This window comes from Trachurus trachurus (genome assembly GCF_905171665.1).
Source record: "Trachurus trachurus genome assembly, chromosome: 7".
NCBI lineage: Eukaryota > Metazoa > Chordata > Actinopteri > Carangiformes > Carangidae > Trachurus > Trachurus trachurus.
This window is the reverse complement of record NC_139901.1, coordinates 23,629,134-23,653,810: the sequence shown is the minus strand read 5'-3', so window position 1 is coordinate 23,653,810 and position 24,677 is coordinate 23,629,134. Positions and strand designations below refer to the sequence as shown.

At 40.4% G+C, this 24,677-nt stretch overlaps 3 protein-coding genes across 3 annotated transcripts; 2 read left to right on the top strand and 1 right to left on the bottom strand.

Moving 5' to 3' along the window:
* Positions 1 to 331: 331 nt before the first annotated feature.
* On the bottom strand, positions 332 to 3,250 carry LOC310988117 (keratin, type II cytoskeletal 8-like; the record flags this gene model as incomplete). The annotated part of the gene is made up of 8 exons (XM_083974631.1): positions 332 to 395; positions 764 to 984; positions 1,547 to 1,672; positions 1,923 to 2,087; positions 2,197 to 2,292; positions 2,390 to 2,450; positions 2,571 to 2,779; positions 2,912 to 3,250. The coding sequence occupies 8 exons, from the start codon at positions 3,248 to 3,250 to the stop codon at positions 332 to 334; spliced, it is 1,281 nt and encodes a 426-aa protein (XP_083830757.1).
* A 2,603-nt stretch (positions 3,251 to 5,853) lies between these two features.
* On the top strand, positions 5,854 to 8,886 carry LOC310988116 (deoxyribonuclease-1-like; the record flags this gene model as incomplete). The annotated part of the gene is made up of 9 exons (XM_083974630.1): positions 5,854 to 5,934; positions 6,283 to 6,371; positions 6,468 to 6,554; positions 6,629 to 6,741; positions 7,055 to 7,167; positions 7,346 to 7,503; positions 7,648 to 7,744; positions 7,860 to 7,992; positions 8,765 to 8,886. 9 exons carry the CDS (start codon positions 5,854 to 5,856, stop codon positions 8,884 to 8,886), a joined length of 993 nt encoding a protein of 330 aa, XP_083830756.1.
* Positions 8,887 to 10,186: 1,300 nt separating this feature from the next.
* abtb1 (ankyrin repeat and BTB (POZ) domain containing 1) lies at positions 10,187 to 17,126 on the top strand. The gene is made up of 12 exons (XM_083974959.1): positions 10,187 to 10,416; positions 11,643 to 11,705; positions 11,798 to 11,853; positions 11,971 to 12,115; positions 12,313 to 12,472; positions 12,585 to 12,630; positions 12,921 to 13,037; positions 13,209 to 13,321; positions 13,415 to 13,513; positions 13,644 to 13,811; positions 14,791 to 14,991; positions 15,978 to 17,126. Exons 1-12 carry the CDS (start codon positions 10,361 to 10,363, stop codon positions 16,182 to 16,184), a joined length of 1,431 nt encoding a protein of 476 aa, XP_083831085.1. The 5' UTR covers positions 10,187 to 10,360; the 3' UTR covers positions 16,185 to 17,126.
* The last annotated feature ends 7,551 nt before the right edge of the window (positions 17,127 to 24,677 follow it).

Below are 24,677 nucleotides of genomic sequence, written 5' to 3'. Positions count from 1 at the left end.
ATAATGTCATTTTGTGTACAAAGATAAAGAGAACAAACAATGAACACACACATTTGGCTCATGGTGCAGTAGGCTTATTATAGATCAGGAGATGAATGTAAGGAACATGTTAAATGTCAACAGTGTGACAGTTTAGATAGTTCAATTTTCTGTTGTATATGTATTGTGGGTCTCCACAGTCTTGATGAGAAGTGGACCTGACCTTCGTCGCTGGGTGTGTTTAACCGAGGAAGCTGTTGGAGAGACGACAGTGAAAATGTTAAACTCATACAAACAGGACAAGATGACGTTCAAATCTCAAAGATACTACCGTCATTGTGTCAAATTTACTTTATATGCAGTACTTGCTTTTGGTGGGCACTGTTTGGATGCTGAGAATAGAGTCCTGTCCAAGTCTGTTAATGAGAAAGCAGGAAAAACAAACAATGTAAACACTCATGTAGCAGCAAAGTGAATTTTGCAAACCATCGACAACAGATTAAGAAGCTGTGCAGGACAGTAGAGTAGTGCTATTCAATGACAGAATTATTTTTGAATAGGCTACTGTCGTTTGAATTTGACCATGTTTCCGGCATCTAAACACAGGAGGCAGCGTTGAGCCCACTCAAACTCGTCAGACAAGCAAAACAAGGGAGAGAATTTTCTACTTCATCAATTTGAGATAATTAGGCAGCGCAGATAATCGAGAGCTGAACACACCCACTTTAGGTGATTAACCGTCGAAGAAAACTTGACTCGGCTGAGGTCAACCCACACCACTCACCTCTCCTCCTCTCCCTCCAGCAGTTTCCTGTAGGTGGAGATCTCAATGTCCAGGGCCAGTTTGACATTCATGAGCTCCTGGTACTCTCTCAGCTGGCGAGCCATGTCCTGTTTGGCCCTCTGCATAGCCACCTCCAGGTCCTTGATTCGAAGCCTGGCATCCTGCACGGCCCCCTCCCCGCGCTCCTCTGCTTCAGCCACCTGGCCCTCGAGATTGACAAGCTGCAAAAGAAAAACCAGGATGAATCATAGACTGTAAATAAAAACAGTATTTGCATTCAACGAGATAACACCTTTTAGTCATGACTGGAAATTATTGTAGGCCTATAGATTATTCCACTGTGACCTTTTCACCATCCTTCATGGTGGTGCTAACAGGTGAAAACAATGCCAGTCAACCAGCCTGTGTCATAATTATCAGGATTTACTGTCTAAAAAAATACCAGCCTGACACGCGAACCACATCAGAACAAAACTGTCTGATTGATTGTTTGGCTGTGTTCCTTGTTTCCTTCCACAACCAATTATTACTACGACATTCAACATTTTGATATCTGTAAAACCACTTGTGAAGAGGATAAAACTTCCTCAGGTGTCTCTGATTTGAACAGTATTAACCCTAACCCTTAGCTTTAAAAGTGCCACTTTTGTGTTGTTGATCATTTGTTGGATTCGTATTTACTCCTCAATCTTTATTGATTTGAATTTGACTGTGTTTCCTGGAGCACTTATCACACATACAGACTGTAATCATTATGAACTGCTCTGTAAATCTGTAACTCACCTGTCCCTTTACACCGTGGATCTCGTTCTGCAGCCGGCTGATCATTCGGTTGAGCTCTGATATTTCGGCCTTGCTGGTACGCAGCTCGTTTCCATACTGGTCAGCCTCAGCAGTCATCTGGTCAAACTGGCATAGTGATCCAACAGAGGAACAAAGATGTCAGTTCAGCAATTATCATGTTTGACGGGAGTGGCTCCTGTCAAAAATACAGTATCATGGAGGAGCCTATAGGTTGAAATGAAACTGATCAACCGCCAACCCTTGATCAACTGCCAACCCTTTTTTCTTTTCTACAGTTTTGGTTTATCACTAATTCTTTTACTTGAGCCTGTAAAGTACTATTCTACATTAGGGGCCATGTATTTTAGTTGTTCACCTTGTTCTTGTGGCAGCTTTCAGCTTCCTCCCGGCTGCGAGCTGCAATCTCTTCATACTGAGCCTTAACCTCAGCCACAACCTTATCCATGTTGAGGGCACGAGAGTTGTCCATCTGCACCACCACAGAGGTGTCCTTCACACTGTCCTGCAGCTCACGCAGCTCCTTTTATAAATCAATGGATACAACAGAAGTTAAAAGACATAATCCAGAATATGACATATTCCCCTGGTTTTTAAATTTAACTGAAAATTGGCAGTGAATGGTTGTGTACCGTGTCATACAGGGCCTTGAGGAAGTTGAGTTCATCAGTGAGAGAAGTAACGCTTTCATCCAGGTTCACCTTGGACACATAACCTGAATCCACATCCTGCAAGCAGTCAGTAAAAAAAACACTTTGAAAACACCATTCCTCAGTGTTACGCACACTCAGAAAACAAATATCTATCATAGTCTGCATACTGTACCTTTTTGAGCATGACAAAATCATTCTCCGCATCATTCCTCTTGTTGATTTCTTGCTCATACCTGAAACAAACCACAAATACCAGATTACAACTACAGATCTAATCAATAACGTCTCACTTCTCAAACCCAGTTTTACAGACTTAGCAAGTGCTTCAGTCATGCACAAACAGAAAGTCTTACTTTGACTTGTAGTCTTCAACGTGTGTGTGCATGACACCGTTCTCCATCTCAAGTCTGTGTTTGTCATTGCTGATGCTTTCCAGCTGTCTTTGCAGATTGCCGATGTAGGCCTTCAGCATGGGCTCGATGTTGGAGGGGGCGGCGGTTTGTTCCTGAAGCAGCTTCCATTTGGTATCCAGCATTTTGTTCTGCTGTTCCAGGAATCTCACCTGTGGCACAAGGAGGAAGAACCAACAAAATGTAACAGATCCCAGCACCTTTTAATACAGAACATGTTTGAACATGAGGTAAATATAAGACTCAACATTCGTCAGCAGAAGGTAAGGGAAATTTCTTCTTACCTTATCAATGAATGAGACAAAGCGGTTGTTGAGTTTCTTGATCTGCTCCTTCTCATTGGTGCGGACAGCTTGGACAGTGGGATCAATGTCTATCTTCAGAGGGGTGAGCAGGCTCTTGTTGATGGTCACAGGTGTGATTTGTGAAATCCCTGTGGCAGTGCTGATTCTGGGGAGTGAGCGGGATCCCACAGAATAGCTGCTAAAGTTCCCTGGAGAAGTACGCAGCGATGAGTGGCTGGTGCGCTTGGACCTTAGACTCATGTTGGTTGCTGAGTGAAGATCTCTGGAGTTGGAGAGGATGGAGTAGTGGTCTGGTAGCGGTTGAGCCTTTATGTGCATCTCTTATCCTTCGGGTGTCTCTTTATAAGAGGAACTGGGTGTGGCATGATAGTGAAGTTATGTAGCTCCCCAATGTGGGTAAACCAGTCCGACACATGCCACCTGTTCTCCCACCTACCCCCACAGCGAAGGTTGCTTTGTTCCTTGTTCCGCTGGAATCCAGGCCCATTGCGTTCAGGAATGTTACTTTTGAACAATACGTGAAATTATCTACCAGAGGCCACCAAGACCCCAAATCTTTACAAATGCATTAGAGCATGGGAGGAGTCACAAATGATGGTGTCAGTGTATGGTCTACGTCTAGGTGAGATGCGATGTAGTGTAGAGTAGTGCTGACTGTGGTATGAAGGAAGAAGATTAAGACATTCACCCACACACACACATGCAATAGGTCACATAAGTACAGTGTGAGTTTCATGTGAAACACTCACACAAAAGCAGGATTATCACAAGTCCCCCACGAAAAACTGATCCCACAAATGTTGCGTAGGATAAAAAAGAAACAAAAACAAAAAAACAAGAATTTACAAATGTTGTTGGAATAATTTTATTCAACCTCTTCTCATGAAATTATTGTGACCATGAGATGTAGGCCTTCAGCATGGGCTCGATGTTGGAGGGGGCGGTGGTTTGTTCCTGAAGCAGCTTCCATTTGGTATCCAGCATTTTGTTCTGCTGTTCCAGGAATCTCACCTGTGGCACAAGGAGGTAAAAACAAAAAAACAAGAATTTACAAATGTTGTTGGAATAATTTTATTCAACCTCTTCTCATGAAATTATTGTGACCATGAGATTTATCATTGATATATAAGACAATGCAAGGCAATTTTATTTATTTATTTATTTTTTTTACAAACAGTTTGTCTCAAAGGGCTTTACATGGCATTATAACAACATCCTCTGCCCTTAGACCCTCACATTGACTGAGGAAAAACTCCCAAGAAAACCCTTTTAACAGGGAAAAATAGGAGAAACCTCAGGGTGAGCAGGAAGGGCAGGTCGGTTTAGGAGGAGTCTAAGCCTATGGCAGCATAGCTATAAAATGTCACCCACTATAATGACTTTGTCTGAATTCATTGCTAAATTTGACAGAAAGTCAGGGAATTCTTCTAAGAACTCAGAATAAGGTGCAAGAGGACGATACACCACAGCAAGTAGTGGTTTGTCTGCTTTCCAGTCTGGGTGAGAGAAGCTGACAGTATGGCTTTCAAAGGATTTATATAAACTATTAGGTTGAGGGTTAAAAAGCAGATTTGACTGATAAATTGCAGCTACTCCTCCTCTGCCAGTGTTACGAGGCACATGGTAGTTAATGTAACTAGGAAGGGTAGATTCATTTAAACTAACATATTCATCTTGCTGCAACCAGGTTTCAGTGAGTGTTAATATTTCAATTTGGTGATTTGTAATTAAATCATTGGAGAGACTTGGATGGGAGAGATCGAATATTTAGAAAACCACATTTGATAGTTTACAGTAATTGGGTTGGTTTGCTGGAGCAGTGGTTTTGATTTTAATAACTAAGTTGCTATGGATGACTCTTCCAGATTTGTGTTTAGGCGTTTACAGCCTCGAGGCAGACACAGTTTCTATAGGACAAAAGCAGGGCTGGGTGGGTGACAACATGAGGGAACCTGCACAGGGGCGTGTTAAACTGGTCTGAACTCATGGGTGCTTGTCAGGCGTTGGGATGGCTGACAGAATGTAGTATGTTTCTATATGCATCATCCAAAGAAGGATGGACGCCATCTCTCCTAATCAGACCAGGCTTTCCCCAGAAGGAGGTCCAGTTGTATGTATAAGCCACATTGTTTGTTAGGCACCACCTAGACATCCAGCGATGGAATGAACGCATGCGGCTAAACAGATGAAGTGTGTATCTTCTCAAAACTTTATTGATAAATCAATTCCAAATACATCAATGTGAAAATTAAACCACAATTAACCTTTATAATAGAAATAAAAAGAAGAATGTGTCTAAAAACAAAATCAGTCCAACTTTATGGGCAGCAGTATATAACAATGTTCCTAATGGCTGTGGTAGAGTCTTATTATTTATCACAGATATCTGTGAGCACCTGAGAACAATGTAAAATTCCTGCTTTCAATCTTTTCCAGCACTGTAAAGAATTGGAAAAAAATATATAGACTGAGTCAGTCTATAGACTGGACTGATGACTTGCTACTGATGATGACACGATGATAATTAGACTATAAATAGTTCCGTTCTGTTAAGTCCAGTCTCGTGAAACATTGTTAGAGAGAGTTGCTTGTAAACAATAAAACTGGTCTGACCTCTCAATCTTTCTTTTTTTTCCCACACTTCAGCTCCATTCTCAGTCATGTTGGCCAATCAGCGTTGTGCCTTAGAATAACAAATAGATACAAATACGTTTCTCGTACAAGTGTCAAGTGTAGTTTTATTCTGAAGGTGCGTTGTGACCATAGACGGTTGTGACTGTGTGCCGCTGAAGCTGTGCCCTGCACACAACATCAACACATGATAGGAGGTAGGTAAAGTCTGTGTCGTGTAGCAATCATAAATTGTGTTAAAAATGTATTTTACACAATTTTCATTCTATCTGCTTCTTTTCCTGCCAGGCATGAAGATCGCTTCATTCAATGTGCGGAGGTTTGGACTGGCAAAAGTCTCAGATCCAGATGTCCTGTCAGTTCTGGTGAAGGTAAATCACATTTCACTGGCATTGTTGCGACAGGGTGATTTTATCAGGTGGTGGGAGCATTGCATTTTAACAGTAGAAAATCTAAAACTTATAATACGATTTAAGCTAATAAGATATAATCATTACAATTGAGGATTTAATTCTGGTACACAGGCAAAAAGAGACTGAGGAGTAGTTTGTGTGTGAATGACACCTAGATACATTTCTCTGTGCCTGATAATGCTGCGACGGCTTTGAACATGGAAAAAAAAGCCTGATTGGCCATTTGGTCTGTATCACTCAATAGCCTGAGAGCTTTTCTTTCCTCTCAAAATCACTTTAACTTTCCATTGGGTCCTTTTGTTTTAGATTGTGTCTCGATACGACGTCATATTGATTCTGGAGGTGGTGGATGTGAGTGGAGATTCTGTCAAACTGTTATTGAATGAACTGAACAGGTGAGTTTACATTTTTCATTTCTGAACGAAGCCACCGTGTTTGTGTGTGCATGTATGTTCATTGTATTACTTTTTATACTATCCTACATGTCTCAGGGTCAACACAACCCATCACTATGCTCTGCAGATCAGCACTCGTCTGGGACGGAACAGATACAAGGAGCAATTTCTGTTTCTCTACAGGTGAGATCAAATCATTCACTATTTTTCTTAAAGTAACCAGTGAACAAAAGACAGATGTGTTGTCCCTCTTGCAGGGATGATGTGGTCAGCTTGATTGACTCCTATCAATATGAAGACAACCAGGTGAACGACATAGACGCTTTTGCAAGGGAGCCATACATTCTCCACTTCAAACCGCGCAACACAGGTCAGTGTCAGCACTGAACTTCCTGATACACCTTTTAAAGGCGTGTCAGGAAAGCTACTATATCAATGTCAGGGTGTTTGTTGATTTGAACAGTTAGTGGTGTCTGAGGTATGTATGTCTGAGTCACATCTCTTTATGGGTCTGTTTGTTTTTCTAAGTCTGATGTCGTTAGACATATGAACAGAAACAGAAGGCAGGTTTATCAAGTCCAGTGAGTCAACATCTAATGTCTGAATCTGCACATGTTTGAGTTACGTCATGATTCAGCACGTAATTGGAGACACGTAGTTTTACTACACTCTTTCCGTTGCAGTGCTGAAGGATATCGTGCTGATCCCAGTTCACACCAGACCGCTGGACTCAGAGAAAGAGCTGGATGAGCTGTACGATGTCTTCCTTATGGTCAGACACAAATGGAAAACGGATGTGAGCTTCATCATCGTGCTGCAGTATTTTAACTTCACCTCAAAGTAGTGAATTACTGAAAAAATGTCACACACTACAACTAGATTTATTACCACACATACTTCTATGTCCTACTTTCATATAGTGGATCGACCATTCATGGATCTAAACTACAAGATATGTTTTTCATTTCCTCCAGAACATAATGATCCTGGGGGACTTCAATGCAGATGGTTCCTATGTCACAAATAAGGAAATGAAGCAGATCCGAATTCGCAGCAACAAAAATTTCCACTGGCTGATTGGTGACAATGTGGACACCACTGCAAATACATCAAACGACCACACCTACGACAGGTATGTACATTATGATACCTTCTTTTTTGAGATAGAGAGTTTCAGTGGGATTATTTCTTACAGGAAAGAAAAAGTATATTTAACATATGATCAATAATACAGTACATATTGATTATTGGCATGAATGGGATATTTCTTCAACAGGATTGTTGTGTATGGAGAAGACATGCTGGCAGCTATTGTGCCAAACTCCGCCAAGCCATTTAATTTCCACAAAGAGTTTGAGATGACAGAAGAAATGGTAAGTTAGTAACCTGAGAGCTGTAAATGTGCTTTATTCATACACCTTTGTAGCATTTTCACAGCCCAGTTTTGTGATGACCTTGCTCATTGAGTATATGTGCGTCCTCCCATAGGCCCTGAGAGTGAGCGATCACTACCCTGTCGAGGTAGAATTACTTGGTGCTACTCCTCACTGGATGTTGAAGAACAACCCGAGATGCAACAATGCAGCTCTCCAGCAAACACCTGTTCACACAACTCTCACAGGTACAGTAACAAGGAAAGCTGTAATTTACTCTGTGCTGTCACTGACAGAGTGGACGTACAAGTCTTTGATGTGGGGCTGTTATGACAGCTACAGTGCAGTGTTGCCTCTGTGAGAGGCATGGGGACAAATACTGAGAAGGAATGTCTGGAATTTGGGAGTGTTTCTTGTAAATCAGTTTACAGATAAAAAAGCACACGCTTTAAAGGTGGAATTCTCCACTTTTGTTATTTGTGATAAGATTGTGTGTACACTCTGTACGTTGATTATTATCTAAAAATAGATAATCTTTTTCTATTCTGAAGTTTATTCCAGGTAGCAAAATTATTCTGGCAAATACTTGGACCATATATTTGTGTTCCTCAGTCCACATCTGGCCATACAAAATGACAGTCAGGTGCCACTTCCACATCTGGACCAATTCACACAGGAAATATTAATGGCTGTCAGCAAACATTGGAGGATAACAGCTGGAATCAGCCCAGATGTGGAAGCTGACGGGCTAGACTTGGGCTGAGGACCCAAATGTACATTGGGCGAGAATCCTTTACTTGAAAAATCTTGCTATCTTCTGCAAAACAAAACCACAGTCACATTACATATTTAGTCCAGCCTGAGGCCAGACCAGAATCTGAAATTCTACATCTTTTCAATCACAAAATTATTATGACACAGAATGTAAAAAAAAATTGCACTGTCCCTAATGGTAGTATACACTGGCTCTGTTGAATTACTATTAATTGTTCATGTTTTTGTCTGTATTTTCTACCCCAGAGAGTTTACAAACGGATGTGCTGCAACTGCAGAAGGAAAACCTCCTACTGGTGCGAGAAAAACTCCAACTTCAGATCTCCTTGCTGAAACACAAACTTTCCAAACTGGAACTGGAAGAGTGACAACTGTTTGTTTGTTTGTTTGTTTGTCATTTTGAGTCTCTGTGGTTGGTTTTTATACATGGTAGTGGTTTTGTTGTTGTTGTTGTTGTTGTTGTTGTTTTGCATTTGTTAAGATTCTAGCATTTTTTTTTTTCATTAAAAAAAATCTGTTTATGATGTGTTTTGTAGTTATTATTTTTGTTATTGATGTTATGCTATAAATGAAACTTTGAGTAAACTTAGGACAAAGAGGAAAGTGATATTTCAGTAGTAGTTTTGTGAACAACATGATCAAAATAAGAAGCTAAAGAAGTGCAGGAATTATTGAATGTGATTTTGATGCACACAAACATGTAGCTAATCCTGGTGAGATCTGCCTGAAATAGCATTTGTCATTGGAGATGGATACAGATGTTATTCTGAAGTGCAGTAAGGGGAATCAGAGTAAAATACTGTCAGGAATGAAAAAGTATTAGTAGGCTATTACCCACCTTCATAAACTTATAGGCTATTTTTAGTAAACTGTCTCTCTGATCTTGCAGCAATTACCACAGTTTATCCAGTGATCTGTCAGGCTATGATGGTTTTGACATGATCTGACCCAAATATGACGATGATCCACTTAACATGATATTCCGGCACATAGTTCAAAAGGGTGTAGGCTTGTTATCCACCTTGACTTATGGCCATCTTGATAATGAGCACTGCATCATTGCACCATTGACCACCTCAGACAACTTTTATGTTTTGCCCTGTAGATAGCAAGGATTAAAATTTCCATTGTCTTGAAAATATTCTGTGTTGCTGAACCAACCATGTAGCCTACTATTCATATTTTATTAAACGTGTTATTGATGTTAAATAAAATATCTGAGTTTATGAAAATGAGGGCAGGTGTTTGGGCTGTAACATTTTTGTATTTAAACCTTTAAAAACGACTTTGAAAAACCTACAAAGAGAAACACAACAACATAAACAAAGAAGAAAAACGGCTGACGTATGCTGCATTCAGGTACTTGATTTGAGCTCCGGAATTTATCAGCCCTGTAGGCGAATTCTCTCTTATTCCAAATACGTCGTGCCTGCGGGAAGAAGTGCCAATAAACAGGACTTTTATCGTCAGAAAGGGTTAGGAGATCGTGGATGTGTACGATTTGTTTAGTAGAAGGTGTAACTAAGTTCTTGTGGCAGCAGAATTATAAACACTGATCGTTTTGCTGAGCGTCTTCAGTTCTCCGATATTCTGTACAGCAAGCGAAGTCCACGCGCTGGTCACGTGACCGATGGTCCTTCTCAACCAAAACACCGAGGAGCAGCCGAGCCGAGCAGATTGTAAACAACATCCGAGCAGCAAGAAAACTGTGACAGGCAGCCAACTTTCTCCGCAACGACACAGCAAACCCCCTGAAGCAACTCACCAAGTCCCCAGCCCCCTGTCCAGCAGACAGGCCGCCTCAATGCATCACAGAGGACCGACAACAACACCGAGGAGATCATGGATGTGTACGATTTGTTTAGTAGTTGCAGAAAGGGCGACATTTGTAGAGTCAGGTAACCGACTGACGCTGCCTGCTGCTGCACTGACCATGTTTTGGTTCGGTTGTATTTGCCCCCCCTGTCTAACTAAAGTTTAATTTAATTTACTTCACACAGCTGCTGCTGCTGCTGCTGTTGTTGTTGTTAGCCTTGTTAGCTTCTCCATTTGCTCAGAAAAAGCGGTAGTCGTCATTAATTTATCTGTCCTGCTCCGGGACACTTATAAGCTAATGGCATCGTTTTTGCAAAGAGGTAAACACCGCTGCTAACATTAGCCTCGGTGACCCATCTCGTAATGTTTGTGGGTCAGTCCAGTGAAACTGAGGCGCTAACTTAGCTGTCACTGTCGGATCCCAAGGAGATGGTATGTGGAGTCTTTTTCTGCCCAGAGGAGACTTTGACTGACAGGAGACACTTCACTTCCTCTGCCCTGGGGCAGACACTCCCAAAGCTGATTTAAATAACATCAGCTAACAGCTAAGCTATCTACCTATCAGTCTCTGCAGAATATATAGCTGCAGAATTATGTATAGGCTATAATACAATAATTTCTTCTGAATGTGTAGATACAAACACACTGTGCACAGCAATACAGAAATAGGCTCCGCCCACCCTCACAAAGTCTCCCAGCATCCCTGTCTAAACCAGAAATGAACAATTTTACAAAAGTAGATGCAAATCTGCTGTTTCAAATGCATTCACATTACTATGAACACAGAGGTGCAATGTGTTGCCTCCTGTTTGAGCTGGTGATCAAGTCATGCAATATTAGTGTGACAGCTGCGATAAACTTACAGGCTCTACAGGTTCTTATTCAACTAATGAGTGACAGAAGTGGGGCGCAGGGTTGAATTTGGACATTTGTTATTGAGATTGATTGGTGCCATCTCCACCTCTAGCAAAAGGGACAACATGGGCCCATTTCCAGACACTAGGAACTAAGTGATGCGCTGCCTAGAAGTAGGTGTAGATAATCCAAATGATCCAAATCGTCCTGACTCCATGATATCAGTGTCCACCCATAGCCATATGCATACAGTTTTAATTATAGAAGGGGTCTCTGGGTAAATCACTCAGTAATAACTCAATAACTTGAATTCGGAATTTTTTTTAACTCGGTTTTATTTATTCAATTTCATCCAATTCAATTTAGTAAATTCTTCAGGTTATTATGAGCGGAGCCTGCAATTATGTAGACTCTAAGCACCGCTTTAACCACTCCCTCTGTTCTTTTCACTCAGATACCTTGTTGAACAAAGAGATGTGGATCTCAATGTAAGAGACAAATGGGACAGCACCCCTTTGTAAGTACAATTTAGCTGAGCACTCAGAGGTTTTTGCCTGACAAGCTGTCATTATCCCAACAACTTTAAATGTGATCCCTCTTGTTCTTCAGGTACTACGCCTGTCTCTGTGGTCACGAGGAGCTCGTCCAGTACCTGTTGGCTAGTGGTAACACAAACATAATGAACTCCTACATGTGTAACTGTGACTTTGTTTCTGGGCATCACAGCGTCACTGAAATGTACTGTAGCACCACTATTCTTTTTTTCTTCACTTTGCTTTCAGGTGCCAAATGTGAAGCCAACACGTTTGATGGCGAGAGGTGCATGTACGGCTCCCTAAATGACACTGTTAGACGCCTACTTAAAGATTATAAGTGTGTTAGTGTCCGCGCCATGCAGCGGGATGATTTCAACTACTTTCTGCACATGTAAGGGTCAAAAGCCTCATAGTTATTCATGTAAATTATCCAGCGTGGCTATAGAGCAGTCAAATCATCTGTTTGAATAAAACAGGAAAATGAGATTAAGCACAGTATACCACCATTATAGTCTGTTCATTGATCGACTTGATAATCTTCACACAGTTTGTTAATCTAATCCAAATGTTTGTATGTTTTTGCTCTAGGTTACTGGAACAGGGTCAGCACAACGACGTCAAGTTCCTGGTTCATGGACAAACATTTCTGGCCCATCGCTGTGTTCTCAGTGCACGCTCAGAGTACTTCACTGAAATGTTTGAGAGCAAATGGAAAGGAAAGAACTTGATAACCCTCAAGCACCCTTTGGTAGATTAATATCTAAATATCTGCCTGCTTTGGTATTACATTGCCATTCTGTCATACAATATAATACATATTATATTGGTATCTATATGAATGAAAGCTGTTTTGATTTCAGATCAACCCTGCAGCCTTTGGAGCCATCCTGCGATTTTTCTATACAGGTTTGTGTCTTTTAGAGCACTAAACTCAACCAGTGTCCACTGAATTAGAAACTCACTAATGCATGTTTACTAAAAGACTAGTAGCTGCAACTTGTTGTGTCGGTCCCCAGTTTTTACCATTGTCCGCTGGACGGACACCTTAGTCTGAAAACTAAAAACTCTTCATCTTTGACAGTAGAAGTAGGGTGAAGCATTTTGTGAAAACAGAAATAGTAATGGAAATTAAAAAGAAAAGAAAATGCAGGCAAGTTTATGTCTTTTCCTCTTTTCTTTTTTCTTTGATGTTACAGGACGAATGGATATAGATATAAGCCTTGTGGAGGACTGCAGACGACTCGCTAAACAGTGCAAGATGTCAGAGTTCATGGAGGAGCTGGAGAATAAATGCAAACAGCTATATGAATTTGGTAAGTCAGTACTTGTGATGTAAGTTTAGACTGGCAGTTTGTTTCTGTAACACAGAGATTTTTCAAATATCCTCAAAATACCTAAACACATAGGAATTATGACAGTCAGTGTGTGAGTGATGAATGATGATGCTGTATGTCTTTCTTTCATTCTGTTCTTCATACTTTCAGTGTCCAACAAGCCAGGAATCTGTGTGAAAGTGCTGAGCCTGGAGCCTCATACCTGTCAGCTCCAGGAGGAGATGGCTCAGTTAGCAGATTGTGCGCTGCCCACCGAGCTCAGAGTGAGGACAAGCTGCAGTTATTTTACTCTCGTCTTCAGCTTCAACTGTACTTGTAACAGTGTTCATGAGACTTTTGTGGTTGATTCTGCCCAGGTTGGGTTTGGAGAACTTCCCTTTAACCGTGTCGACCGCTTCCCTACTTATCCTGACATCTGCTTCAGAGTTGATGGTTACGATTTCTTATGTCACAAGGTACAAACTGTAAAATTCACTCATATTTTCCTCAGCTACATTGCAAACCCTTACACCCTGCCAAATCCTTTAAATGAAACAATTCACATTATTTAGATTTCTTTTTGTGTGTGTGTGTGTTTGTCTGAAGGTGTTTTTCTGTGGGCGTAGTGATTACTTTAAAGCCTTACTGGAGGACCACTTCAGTGAGGGGGAGCAGCTGCAGTCCCAGCCCAGCACCCCGGTGATAACTTTACACAACATCTCCCATGAAATCTTCATCGACGTCATGTATTACATCTACACAAACGTCACGGAGGTGGGTGCACAGTTTCTGTCTGAAGTTTGAAGTGATTATTTTTTGGAGTTGAACTTGAACTTGTCACTTGAGTGAGAAAATCAGGCACGTAGCCAGGGGTCTTACAAAGATGGTTCACCAGAGCTTTTAACTTTTAAAAATCCACTAGATACTCAGCACTGATAACAGATAGAGATAAAGTTACCAACTCCCAAGATGAGCTTTTAACCACAAAATTTAGCTGCTGCATTGTTTCCTGGTTGTAGAGGTTTTTGCTGTTGCTTAGGGTTTTACATTTTAATGCAGGTCTTCAAAAGGAAAGTTACTACCACTGTTGTTCCAGACCTCTGCTAAATTTGTTGTCTTTGGCTGGATTTCACCAGCAGAGCCAGCTCTACAATCATGACTGACTGAGTGATGGTGTTGCCACCACTTCCCAAGTTCCCAGCACAGTGCTCAGGCTGTAGTTTACACAGCAGCTCTGGTTTCCCAGCAGGAGATTAGGATTTATTGGGAAGTGTAGGAGCACTTTCAATACACTCAGCCTCATTTCTTACACGGCAATTAAACAACTTTCATGACATGTGTCGTTATTAGGAAAGGAATAACTGAACATAAGACAGACAGCAGAGAGAGCCGGAGAGAGGTAGGGAAGCCATTGGTAACAAGCTTTTAAATAATAAGGAATTATAAGAAATTTCTGTTATATACTGCAGGCACATTCTGACAAAAATGTGATATGAAAATCAGAACCAAAAGAAATTCACCCATTTGAAGTAGAATTAGTTATTATGAGCATGAAAAATGACTTAAACTGGTACAATTGTGAAAGAGGTATTATGTGGGATTAAAATGTCTTGGAAAAAAACTGTAGTAAAGCTGCTCTGTTGGTGATGTAGTGGAAAACGAACAATGCGTATCAGCTTCTTTTGCAACAAAGGTATGCTTCTTGAATGCACAGAATTATTGTCTGACACCTGACATTGTTATCGTTCTCTAGCTAACAACAGAGAACGTGTTTGACGTGCTGTGCGTGGCTGACATGTATCTGCTGCCGGGGCTGAAGCGTCTGTGTGGGAAGACACTCGCTAAGACGATATGCGAAGACAACGTCTTGTGCATGTGGAAGACGGCCAAGCTTTTCCGTCTCTCCCGGCTGGAGGATCACTGCACAGAGTTCATGGCCAAGATCATTGAGCGGGTGGGTGTCTGTCTGTGTTGATACTAGAATGGGCTTTACCTTGTGTGGATAAGAGGCAAGTGGCTGGAATATTCAGCTACTGACTCACAAAAATATCAGAAGTCCTTCTTATTTTTACTGCATACATACAGTTACTGGTGCCTGGGTAGCATCATTGACACAGATTCATTCATTCGTTCATTTAAACCTTTATTTATTCTCGAAAAGGACATTGAGGTTTGCCCTCATTTGCAATGTCATCGAGATCACAGCAGTATTCAAATCAAAACACATCTAATGCACAATTAGAAATAAACCGTGTATAGTTTGGATGGGACGCAAGTGCAAAAGGTCAATTCAAAAATGAAAAACAATTACAGACTGGAGGTTTGAGATTATGTTTTTATAATGTCCATGGGATGAAGGAGTGTGATCATTCCAGGCAGACTTAACAGAGTTAGGTTCAGTCTAAAGTGATCTTAGACTTTCCCCTAAAAATATATATATATAGTAAAAGAACTATACTATGTATCTACATATTATCTATATCACCAGATTTTGAAGAAATATTAGTGCTGTAATTTTTTTCTAACACTTCCTATACTGCACTTCTTGCACATTTACAGTATTGTAATTAGTCACAATCAATACCGTCCTCTTAGGATTTTTGTTGTTGTTTTTTAACTTTATGGCCATTAACAGATGTTAACAGGCAGTTTTAACTATACAGAACAGAGTAAAATCGCACTGAAATTGGGCTTCATTCCACACAAGGTCGCTAAGATAAATTAAATTAAATTTCAAATGCTACATATCACACACAGTCATCAACAGTATATGCCTAAAATAGCACTGATCATTGGTAAACTGGGATCCTGGTGTTTTGTCCAATAAGAAAAGAGTATTCACAATTTAACAGCTCTCACTTTACTCAGCTCTTGATTTTCTGGTCAGGCAAATTCTCTGCATAAATGTACCTGTGCACCTGTCGTACCTGTATGTCACAGCTGGTGGAGCAGGCCGAGTTCGCCGAGATCATCAAAGATGATGCTGCGTCGCTGGAGGAGCGACACGAGACCGACTCCGTCCCCCTGGTGGACGACATCCGCTTCCACATCGCCAGCAATGTGCAGACTTACAGTGCGATCGAGGAGGCCAATCAGAAGCTGGAGGCCTTGGAGGAGTTGCTGTCCAGTATAAATATTGACTGTTAAAGGGTTAGTAGGGTCAGTTTGTGGTTGCAGCTGCAGGGGACTGAGTGAGATTTTTAAGATGGATGCTTTAGCAGGAGCTGTGGTGAATCTGCAAAGGAAAAAACTTTTTAAAAAACTGTGAGAGGTGAGAAGAAAAAACATATGCTTCCATATGTTTGTAGGAATTATTTTATTTACAGTACATTGTACAGAATATATATTTTGAATGAAATAGAGCTGGTTCTGATTTTACAGAGGCATATTCAGAGAAAGTTGTTTCTGTTGGCTGCTTTAAGTTTGTTTTAGTGAAATATACCCAATCTGAGAAAAAAAAAGCTTTAGTATCATGTTAATCTGTTTGCAGAATGAGTTTGACAAAATTGTGTGTTACATATATACACAACAGAATATCTCTGTTTTGCACATGCATGAATTTACTTTTGGCATTATTTGAAGCCCCTGGAATTTAGACTAGCTGGTCATGTAGCTCTTTTAAAATAGTTTGGCCCCAACAAAGTTCAAAACAGCGCTTACAATGAGCACCACTTAATTTTATTTTGATGAGAAGGAAAGCAGAACGAGTCCATGCAATGTACTGACTCACACTTGAAACCTATTGGTTAAAAGAAGTGTGCATGCACTTATTAAATCCAGAAAGTATTTTATTTTTAATTTTGAACTCTTATTTTGAAGTATAATAGCACTTTTATGATGGATTTGATGCACACAAGCAGTTATGATTTGTTGACCTGCCTGCAGCTTTTATTATGTATTTAATTGCATTTGGCAACCTCACTAATAACAACCAATGACATTCCTCTATAACGTGTATACTTACACCTACTACCCTGACATACTTCTACACTTTGTGTCTGTTTAAAATGGTAAATTTATTTCCCGCATAACATCATACCTCTCCTGCGCAGTATGTGCGCCAGAAAATAAAGCTGTTACTAAACTGTTTGCATGTCAGTTTCACCCTCATTAGACCAAAATAACGCAATAGATGATTTCAGAATGATGATGTCACGAATCTCCCAGCCTCAACCTGCTGTTATAAATGGATAAATAACTGCTTTTGGTTTTGGCAATTAAACACTGTATAGCAAGCACAAGTAGTTTTTTGTTTTTTTCCCCAACATATCTGGTATAAATCTGGCACAGTGGCTTCATTTGAGTTCATTGCAATGATCTATTAGCCACGTTAGCACTGCTAACTATTGTTTGGATTCTCATCATATCACTCACACATTGTCATGTAGCTTTAAGCCGATATAAGAGCATTGCTTATTTATGTACAGTCAACAATAATGTCTCCTATGAAAACATATTAAGACTCTGCATTGTAATTCATTAGCTTTATACAGCACCTTTCACTCATGAGGTATTCACAGGAACAGCTGTCCATAACTGCAGCTGCTTCCTGCTTTTTAAGGTGTGTTTGTGTTCATGCTTCTACTGCTTATCAGTTGAGCAAAGTAGAGCAGTGTCGGTGACATGCATTACTTAATCTAGTTAGTGTTTGTGTTTAGCCAGAAACCAAAAAAAAGTCTCAAGGCTGTGTGGAGGTTGTACGTTTTCAGCGCAGGATTTAGGACAAAGTAAGAAAAGAAAAAGAAAATCCCTTCCATTTGTTCCATTATTCTATTCAAAATATGATGATTCAGATGTATGAAATGAGAAAAACTTTCCATGACTCCCCACTTTAAGATGAAGTATAGTAAGCTACCTATAGATGGCACCATTTCTCAGCTTTTCACTGCAGCTGTAGTGAGCTGCCTGTCACAGCATGGTGGTTTCTTCCAGGAAATACAGCTTTTCATGCGTTGTGGGGAACAAATAAATTCTTTATCCTCGGCTCTGAGCTCATGAGAACAGTTTTTGAATGGGTCCATTTTTCAAATTGCTTATTCATCACAAGTGGACAAAGGTGTGTTGAAGGTCAATAAATAGTGAGGCACTGTTAACATGTTAGCACTGATTTGAATATGTGCATATATGTCTGCGTCAGTGTACTTGCATTGTAGTTTATAATTGGGGTCCCCGTGGGCTCCATCACTCTGATTTCAAAGAGTCTTGCAGGCAAAGACAAGCTGTATGTCACCTTAATGGAGCCCTGAGGTTCTGAACAGCGGGTAAGCTCAGACTCCCCTGGGGAGTACACTGTGCCGCCGAGCTGCTGTTAGGACACATTAAAGTGCAGCTCAACCAAAACACTGAGGCAATCCGTTAGATAACAAAACCCTTGGCCTCCAGCCCAGCTTCTTGAAGGCTTACATGTTGAAAAAGACAAGAATAAACAACACAATTAGTTATTACCCCAGCAAGCTTCCTTTACAAATGTTTTATGTTTGTTGCTAAGTAACTTTGTTGTTTTGATCTTGGGTGGGAAAGTCCAGTTTATTGGGTTTTCAGACTGGACTGATGAACAGTGTCTACAGGAGGATCCCTATATTTCTCGTCATTTTATTCAATTTCCATGGAGACTGTTTACAAGCCTCTCAATGATGAAAGCTTAGTGACTCAGTCAGTTCCTGCTGAATGGCTCTGCACCTCCACACTGGCCCCGGGTCAGAGAGTGACAGCGTGAACCCTGAAAGCTGTGAGACTGTGCGATTTAGAAGAGCTCTTTGTCAGTTAAATCTGACTTTTAACGGCTGCAGGGATGTTGGATTGGTCCACCACTTGGGTCCACACTGAAATATTTAGCAATTAAGGACAGATTTAGATGAAATGTTGATTGTTCCCAGAGGATGAACATCAGTGACTTTGCTGATCCTCTACCTTTTAGTTTTAACTGTTATTTATATGGTTTTACAACTATTCTTGGGTGCTACTAGTGGTGGTGATACAATATTTAATTTTTAGCATGCTAACATGCTAAGCTAAGATGTGTCAAAAGGTCCTTCAGAGGCTTGTCGATCTTGATCTCTCCACCTTTATTGCACAACTCAGTCCCGAGTTGCCAGTGACTCACACCTGAATCCCGTGGTCAGGTCATTTGTTTGCACAGCAACAATAACATTTTTCTTTGCAACCTGTCATGCAATTAATCAGATTGCCCTTTTGACCCTATGTGATGATATTTTCGAGAGTAGTTTTACAAGGCCGAACCCTAATAAAGGTTTTTGACATCACACTTTAATTGTCTCTGATGGTAATCGTCACTCTGAGCTGTGACTCTGTGTATCTAATGCAGAATCATACAGCGTCAGAGAGTCAGACAGCATGAAATGTGTATATCATCTCATCAGCGATGCAGAATAATCACATTTTAATGTGGGCTATGCATGATTAACCAGTAGATATTGCAACACTCATTTTCCTTTTCAAATCAATGGCAACATATGAGTATCCAATTCTCAGTTCTTCAAATAAAGTTGCAGTCTCCTTTAAAAACCACACTGACTTGTGCTAAAGCTGATATGTCTGTCCAAGTTATGACTCAGGCATCTGTCATGTGTCCTGCACAGTCCTTAAAAACAATTTTTCTGCAGTGACTATATTTTCCATGTTGAAAAAAAAAAAGTCCTGAAGAATAATAGGTCAAATCTCTTGGTGGCTTTTGTTTAATATGGCACCATGTATTTATTGTTAATACAGATCAATAGTAGGAGGTTTGGTTAGGGACAACAACATGTTGAGAATAGCTCTGTGTTTTGCTCCAACTGTTTGCTCTCTCTCTGGTCCTCCATGCTGACTTATTCACGTGGTTTCTTACGCTGCATCAAATTCCACCTCAGGTGCTACATGGCTGACGTGCACAGAGCATGCAGAGTTGTGTCGGTCATACCATCTGTGCGCATGTTTTCCCAGGGTCAGACATGCTGCCATGATGCTCTTCTATATGTGGCTCACATGTAAGATTAATTTCATTTGGAGCAGATGGAGAAGGCCACAGGTGGTCAGATATAAAGATGATATCATGAGATTTATAACAAGCAAGATGTATTTTCATTTGTAAATTAATTTTTACTTGAGTCCATTTTATCGTATTGTCTACCAATAAATGACAACATTTCAATATCAGTGTATATGAAGTGGTAAAAAATATGGTTACGCATTGATGCATCAGTGGAAAAGATAAGAAAAGATAGTATAACATTATAATACCAATACAGGTCATTCATTCTGCATAATAATCTACTTATAACTTTATTTCTTGCTACATTTTTGCATACACAATCATATTTTTATTAAAATTAAAAGAGATTAAATGGCATGACATTAACAAATAAACAAAACCAGGGGTGGTACGTGGCGCAGTGGTTAAAGCGGCTCCCCCATGTAGAGGCTACAGTCCTCAATGCAGGCGTCCCCGGTTCGAATCCTGCGTCGGGCAGACATTTCCTGCATGTCATTCCCCCTCTCTCTGCTTCCCCCTTTCCTGTCCATCTCACTGTGCTATCAAATAAAAGCAAAATCGCCAAAAAAAATATTAAAAAATAAACAAAACCAGACACAAATATCAAAGGATGGAGAAATAGAAGCATAATTATACAATATGTACAAGGCAATGCTTTAAGCTGTGGTTAACGTTTATTTTAGCTCTGAATAGTTCCTCCACCACGAAACTAATGCACAATCTCAGGTGCTTGCAGGATCTTATGATGAGCTTCTATACCACAAAGTCTATGAGATGTCAGCCATTACTGTGTTGTATTCTGTGATGGACACACCTGCACATTTGCGACCTTGTCCCTGAGTATTGATACCGTGTGTCCTCTCAGGCGATGGAAGACAATAACTCAGTGTTGCTGTCACTGCCAATATCCTAATTTGCTATTAGTTAGGGATTACCACCAAAGAGAGAGAGAGAGAGTGGTAAGCCCATGCTTAGCCAGAGACTGACCTGAAAAGCGTTGGCTCTCTCTCCCACTCCTTTGTATATTCCACTTTTATATTTACATGAGTGAATATGTAAAAAAACAACCACACACAAAACAAAACAACACTGACACACAACACGATATAAATGCATTATACTGTGGTTTTAGCCCTAGTCTGACACCACAGCATGCCTGCATTTACATTTCACTCGACAGCCTTAGGACTTAGGCCAATGTAGTGCAGTCGCAGCCAGCCATTATGTAAGAAATGGCGCTGTAGAGACAACACACTCACTAAATTAAACGACAGGTTCACGCCAAGATGATCTCTTTATAGGATTGTCTTTAAACGAGAGGGGTTCGGCAGCCAGCCACTTTCCCCTACATTTCCACTCTCATGTCATGCACATACCAGGGGCCGGTGATGCCTATAGAGTTTCCTGAATGTAGATTGCTGCTCAACCTTATCAACCAGGAATTCTGTTTATCTTCCCGCTGTGCGTGGAGGTTCCTCTTGGTGTGACAGTCAGATGTTTACACTTAACATAGCCCTGGTAATATGGGATTAAGCCTTATACGCTCCCTTGAAGTATTAACAGCCCAGACACGGACAAGCAAGTGAGCAGCGGTCTTATTAGTCAGCTCTGACGAAGACAGCCGGCTCTAAGAGAAAGCCGAGCGTATATCTGGCCCTTGTGTACTCAAATCCTCCAAAACAAAGCATCCCTAGCTGCAGCACATGTAATCTTGGGGGGATTTATTCATCAGATAAATGCCTTAGTCTTCATATCATCCCTCGTCATGTTTCTATCTTGACTGTGTGTTTTTGTACAATAAAAATGCTCCACCTGAGGTGAGTCACAAGGTTGTCAGTGGAGAGCACAGGCAGCTCTGCACAGAGATACAAACAGCGTCTACATGTGAGACAGGATTACACTGTTACCATGTGACTGGCCTGCCCTTAGACAGACCTCTAACAAAAGACAGGCTAAATCTATCCAGGACAACAACCTTTGGCCCTGAACTCTTCAGTGTGTAAACAATCAGACAGTCATCTATCTATGAGTTGATGCAGCAAAACCTGCTGCAAGGACGGCCGATTCTGACCTTGGAGGTACAAGCACCGGCGTCTTCGAAGTTGTTTCGGATTTGATGTTTTAGTGGCCGATGCAAAACTAAAGTATGACTTCTCAGTGGAGTTATTACATCAGATATTTGTGCACGGACTATTTAGCAACACAAGTTTAATTTAGACCTGAAAATATTTGGTCATGTGATCACCAAGATCCCCACTGACAGATATGGCACTGATAGGCTACTACTGTACACGTGATAAAGTTTCAGATCAATAATAAACATGGATGTTCCTGGTAAATTTGCTGATGAACTGTCCCTTTGTCTGCTCTTCCTCTTCTTCTGCTCACAAAATGTCCCTCCACTATTTTATGTCCTGGTCAAGCTGTAAGGTTGTCATTGTCATGCATACACTGTCATCATTGTGCGCCTTCCTCCTCTGGCGTAGCCCCAAAGTCTGGGCCCTGTACATCTGCAGCCTTAGTGGCCCCCATTGCACTTTTAACACTTGCATCCATGGTGGTTGTAAACATTTAGTGGAAAATCTGCACAATCATCATCATTTTTAAGTCGTTTCAAGCAGAATTACTGCATAAAACTTTCACCCTGAGGTTTTACAACAGTATGGACATTATGTGTGTTGTAGTTTTTTGGTCTTCATCCACAACATTCACTATTTGCACATGACGATCAATGCAGAGATTCAAATATATTTATTTTCGATTATATTTCTGCTAAAAACATCATAGTCTATTCTGTCAACAAGTGCTAGGTCACTGCTTAGATTTGACTCCTACACCTCTTTATTTGCTCTAAATGCTGTAATGTATTTGTTGCATAATAAAAATAAGGATGAATAAAAAATCAATGAAGTTGATGAGTATGTTTTTATGCAAGGAGCAAATTGCACCATAGCTGTGAAATGTATAATTTTAAGTTTGTGAAATGGATCTCCAACATGATTTCTGCCTGTGAGTTGTAAAAGATAAAATGTTATTAGTCATTATGTAATTGTTACAAACATGTCTTAATGATAATGCTGAGGTTTTTCCCTGCAGGCACGTCTGCTATGGTGATTTGAGTTAGACAAACAAGTTAGACAAAGCTCTCACTGCCCCGTGTGTGTTCAGCTACTTTAGATTCAAGGATGTTTTTTTGCACAGCTACAAACCGTGAGCGTCCAAACTTGCATTTTGTGTTTTTTTTTCCATTCACTTTCCTGTTTCCTGGCCTTTTCACCCTCAGGCATCAGAGAGCAGTTGTCCTACTGACAGAGTTTTTGTTCTCTGCAGGGTGAAACCATCACTGAAACTTAACGAGACTTGGTGGCGACTGACATAAACTGTTGTGAATAAAAGCACGTGCAGCATAAAAATAAAGAACAAAATAATCTTTTCTTTTCTTTAATTGAAATTGCGTGCACTTTCTTCATCAGTTGCACAATGCTTTGCTTCATCTCTGGTTCAATAGGAAAAAAACAACTGCCTTGGTTTGGTATTTCTCAACACCATGTGGCTTCACTTCCTCTTTTTAATCAGTCATACAGTTAAAGTTCAACTCAAGGGACTATTCTCTCTGTATTAGTCATGTGACCTTACTTTCTGTGCACATCTATTGTATTTATTAGACTACCATATTTGTGTTGTATATTAAGTGGTTCAGTGTTATTTGGGTTTATTACATTTAATCACTTACTGATCTCCCTCATGATAACCTTCTTATTAGCACACTGTTGTTTGTATTTGTGGAAACCGTTTGCTTACACCTACAGAGACACCTCACCTGCAATAAAGGAAATACATGTGCCACGTGGCTGTGCCACCTGTTTGGCATAGTTCCTGCTCTGGATTAAGACAATACTGAGCCACAGTGAACTATATGCACGAGTCCTGCAGACATGTGCTCCATTGGCATAGATTAGAGGGATTTTATGTTAGATAATGATGTTATAAACTATTAACTAACTTCTGGTTCTCCAGGTGGTGAATACACTAGAACATAATGATCAAGAGTCAATAGTCATCACAGCTGCCAGCTGTAGTCATACAGGCACAAGATGCTGCTCTTCAATGATTCTTATAACCAACAGGCTTATATCCAGGTTTTCTGTTCCTCATTTATTGTAATAATACATGTATAAATGTTATAGACCACTAATAATTAGTCCCACATGTGTTTTATTCTGTACACCTTTAATCTAACAGAGGGTATTCTCAATTCCTGATTAAGCATAACAAAAAAATAAAATACCTACAGATAGCATGTAAGTAAGTTAATGAATTGTCAATAAATGCTCCAACAGTCCATCAAATCTGCAACTGTAAATGTTAAGCTGTTTATAATCGATCTGGTCCATATGTCCTGCAGGACTTTAGGGTGGTCAGACAGTTTACTGGAGGGGTCTCCAGGGAAAATGAAAGAGAAAGAAAAGGACTTACACAATCTGTCGACACAAAAGTCTGAGTCCTTCTAAATACCTGATCCAAATGAGGTAACCAGTTAAACATTAACCATAAATCCGGTAATTACGTGTCTTAAAAACAGTTATTTACTGTGTAGTTTTCATAAAATGGCGCCATGCTTGTTTTAAATGAGCTTTACCAGTAGTGTA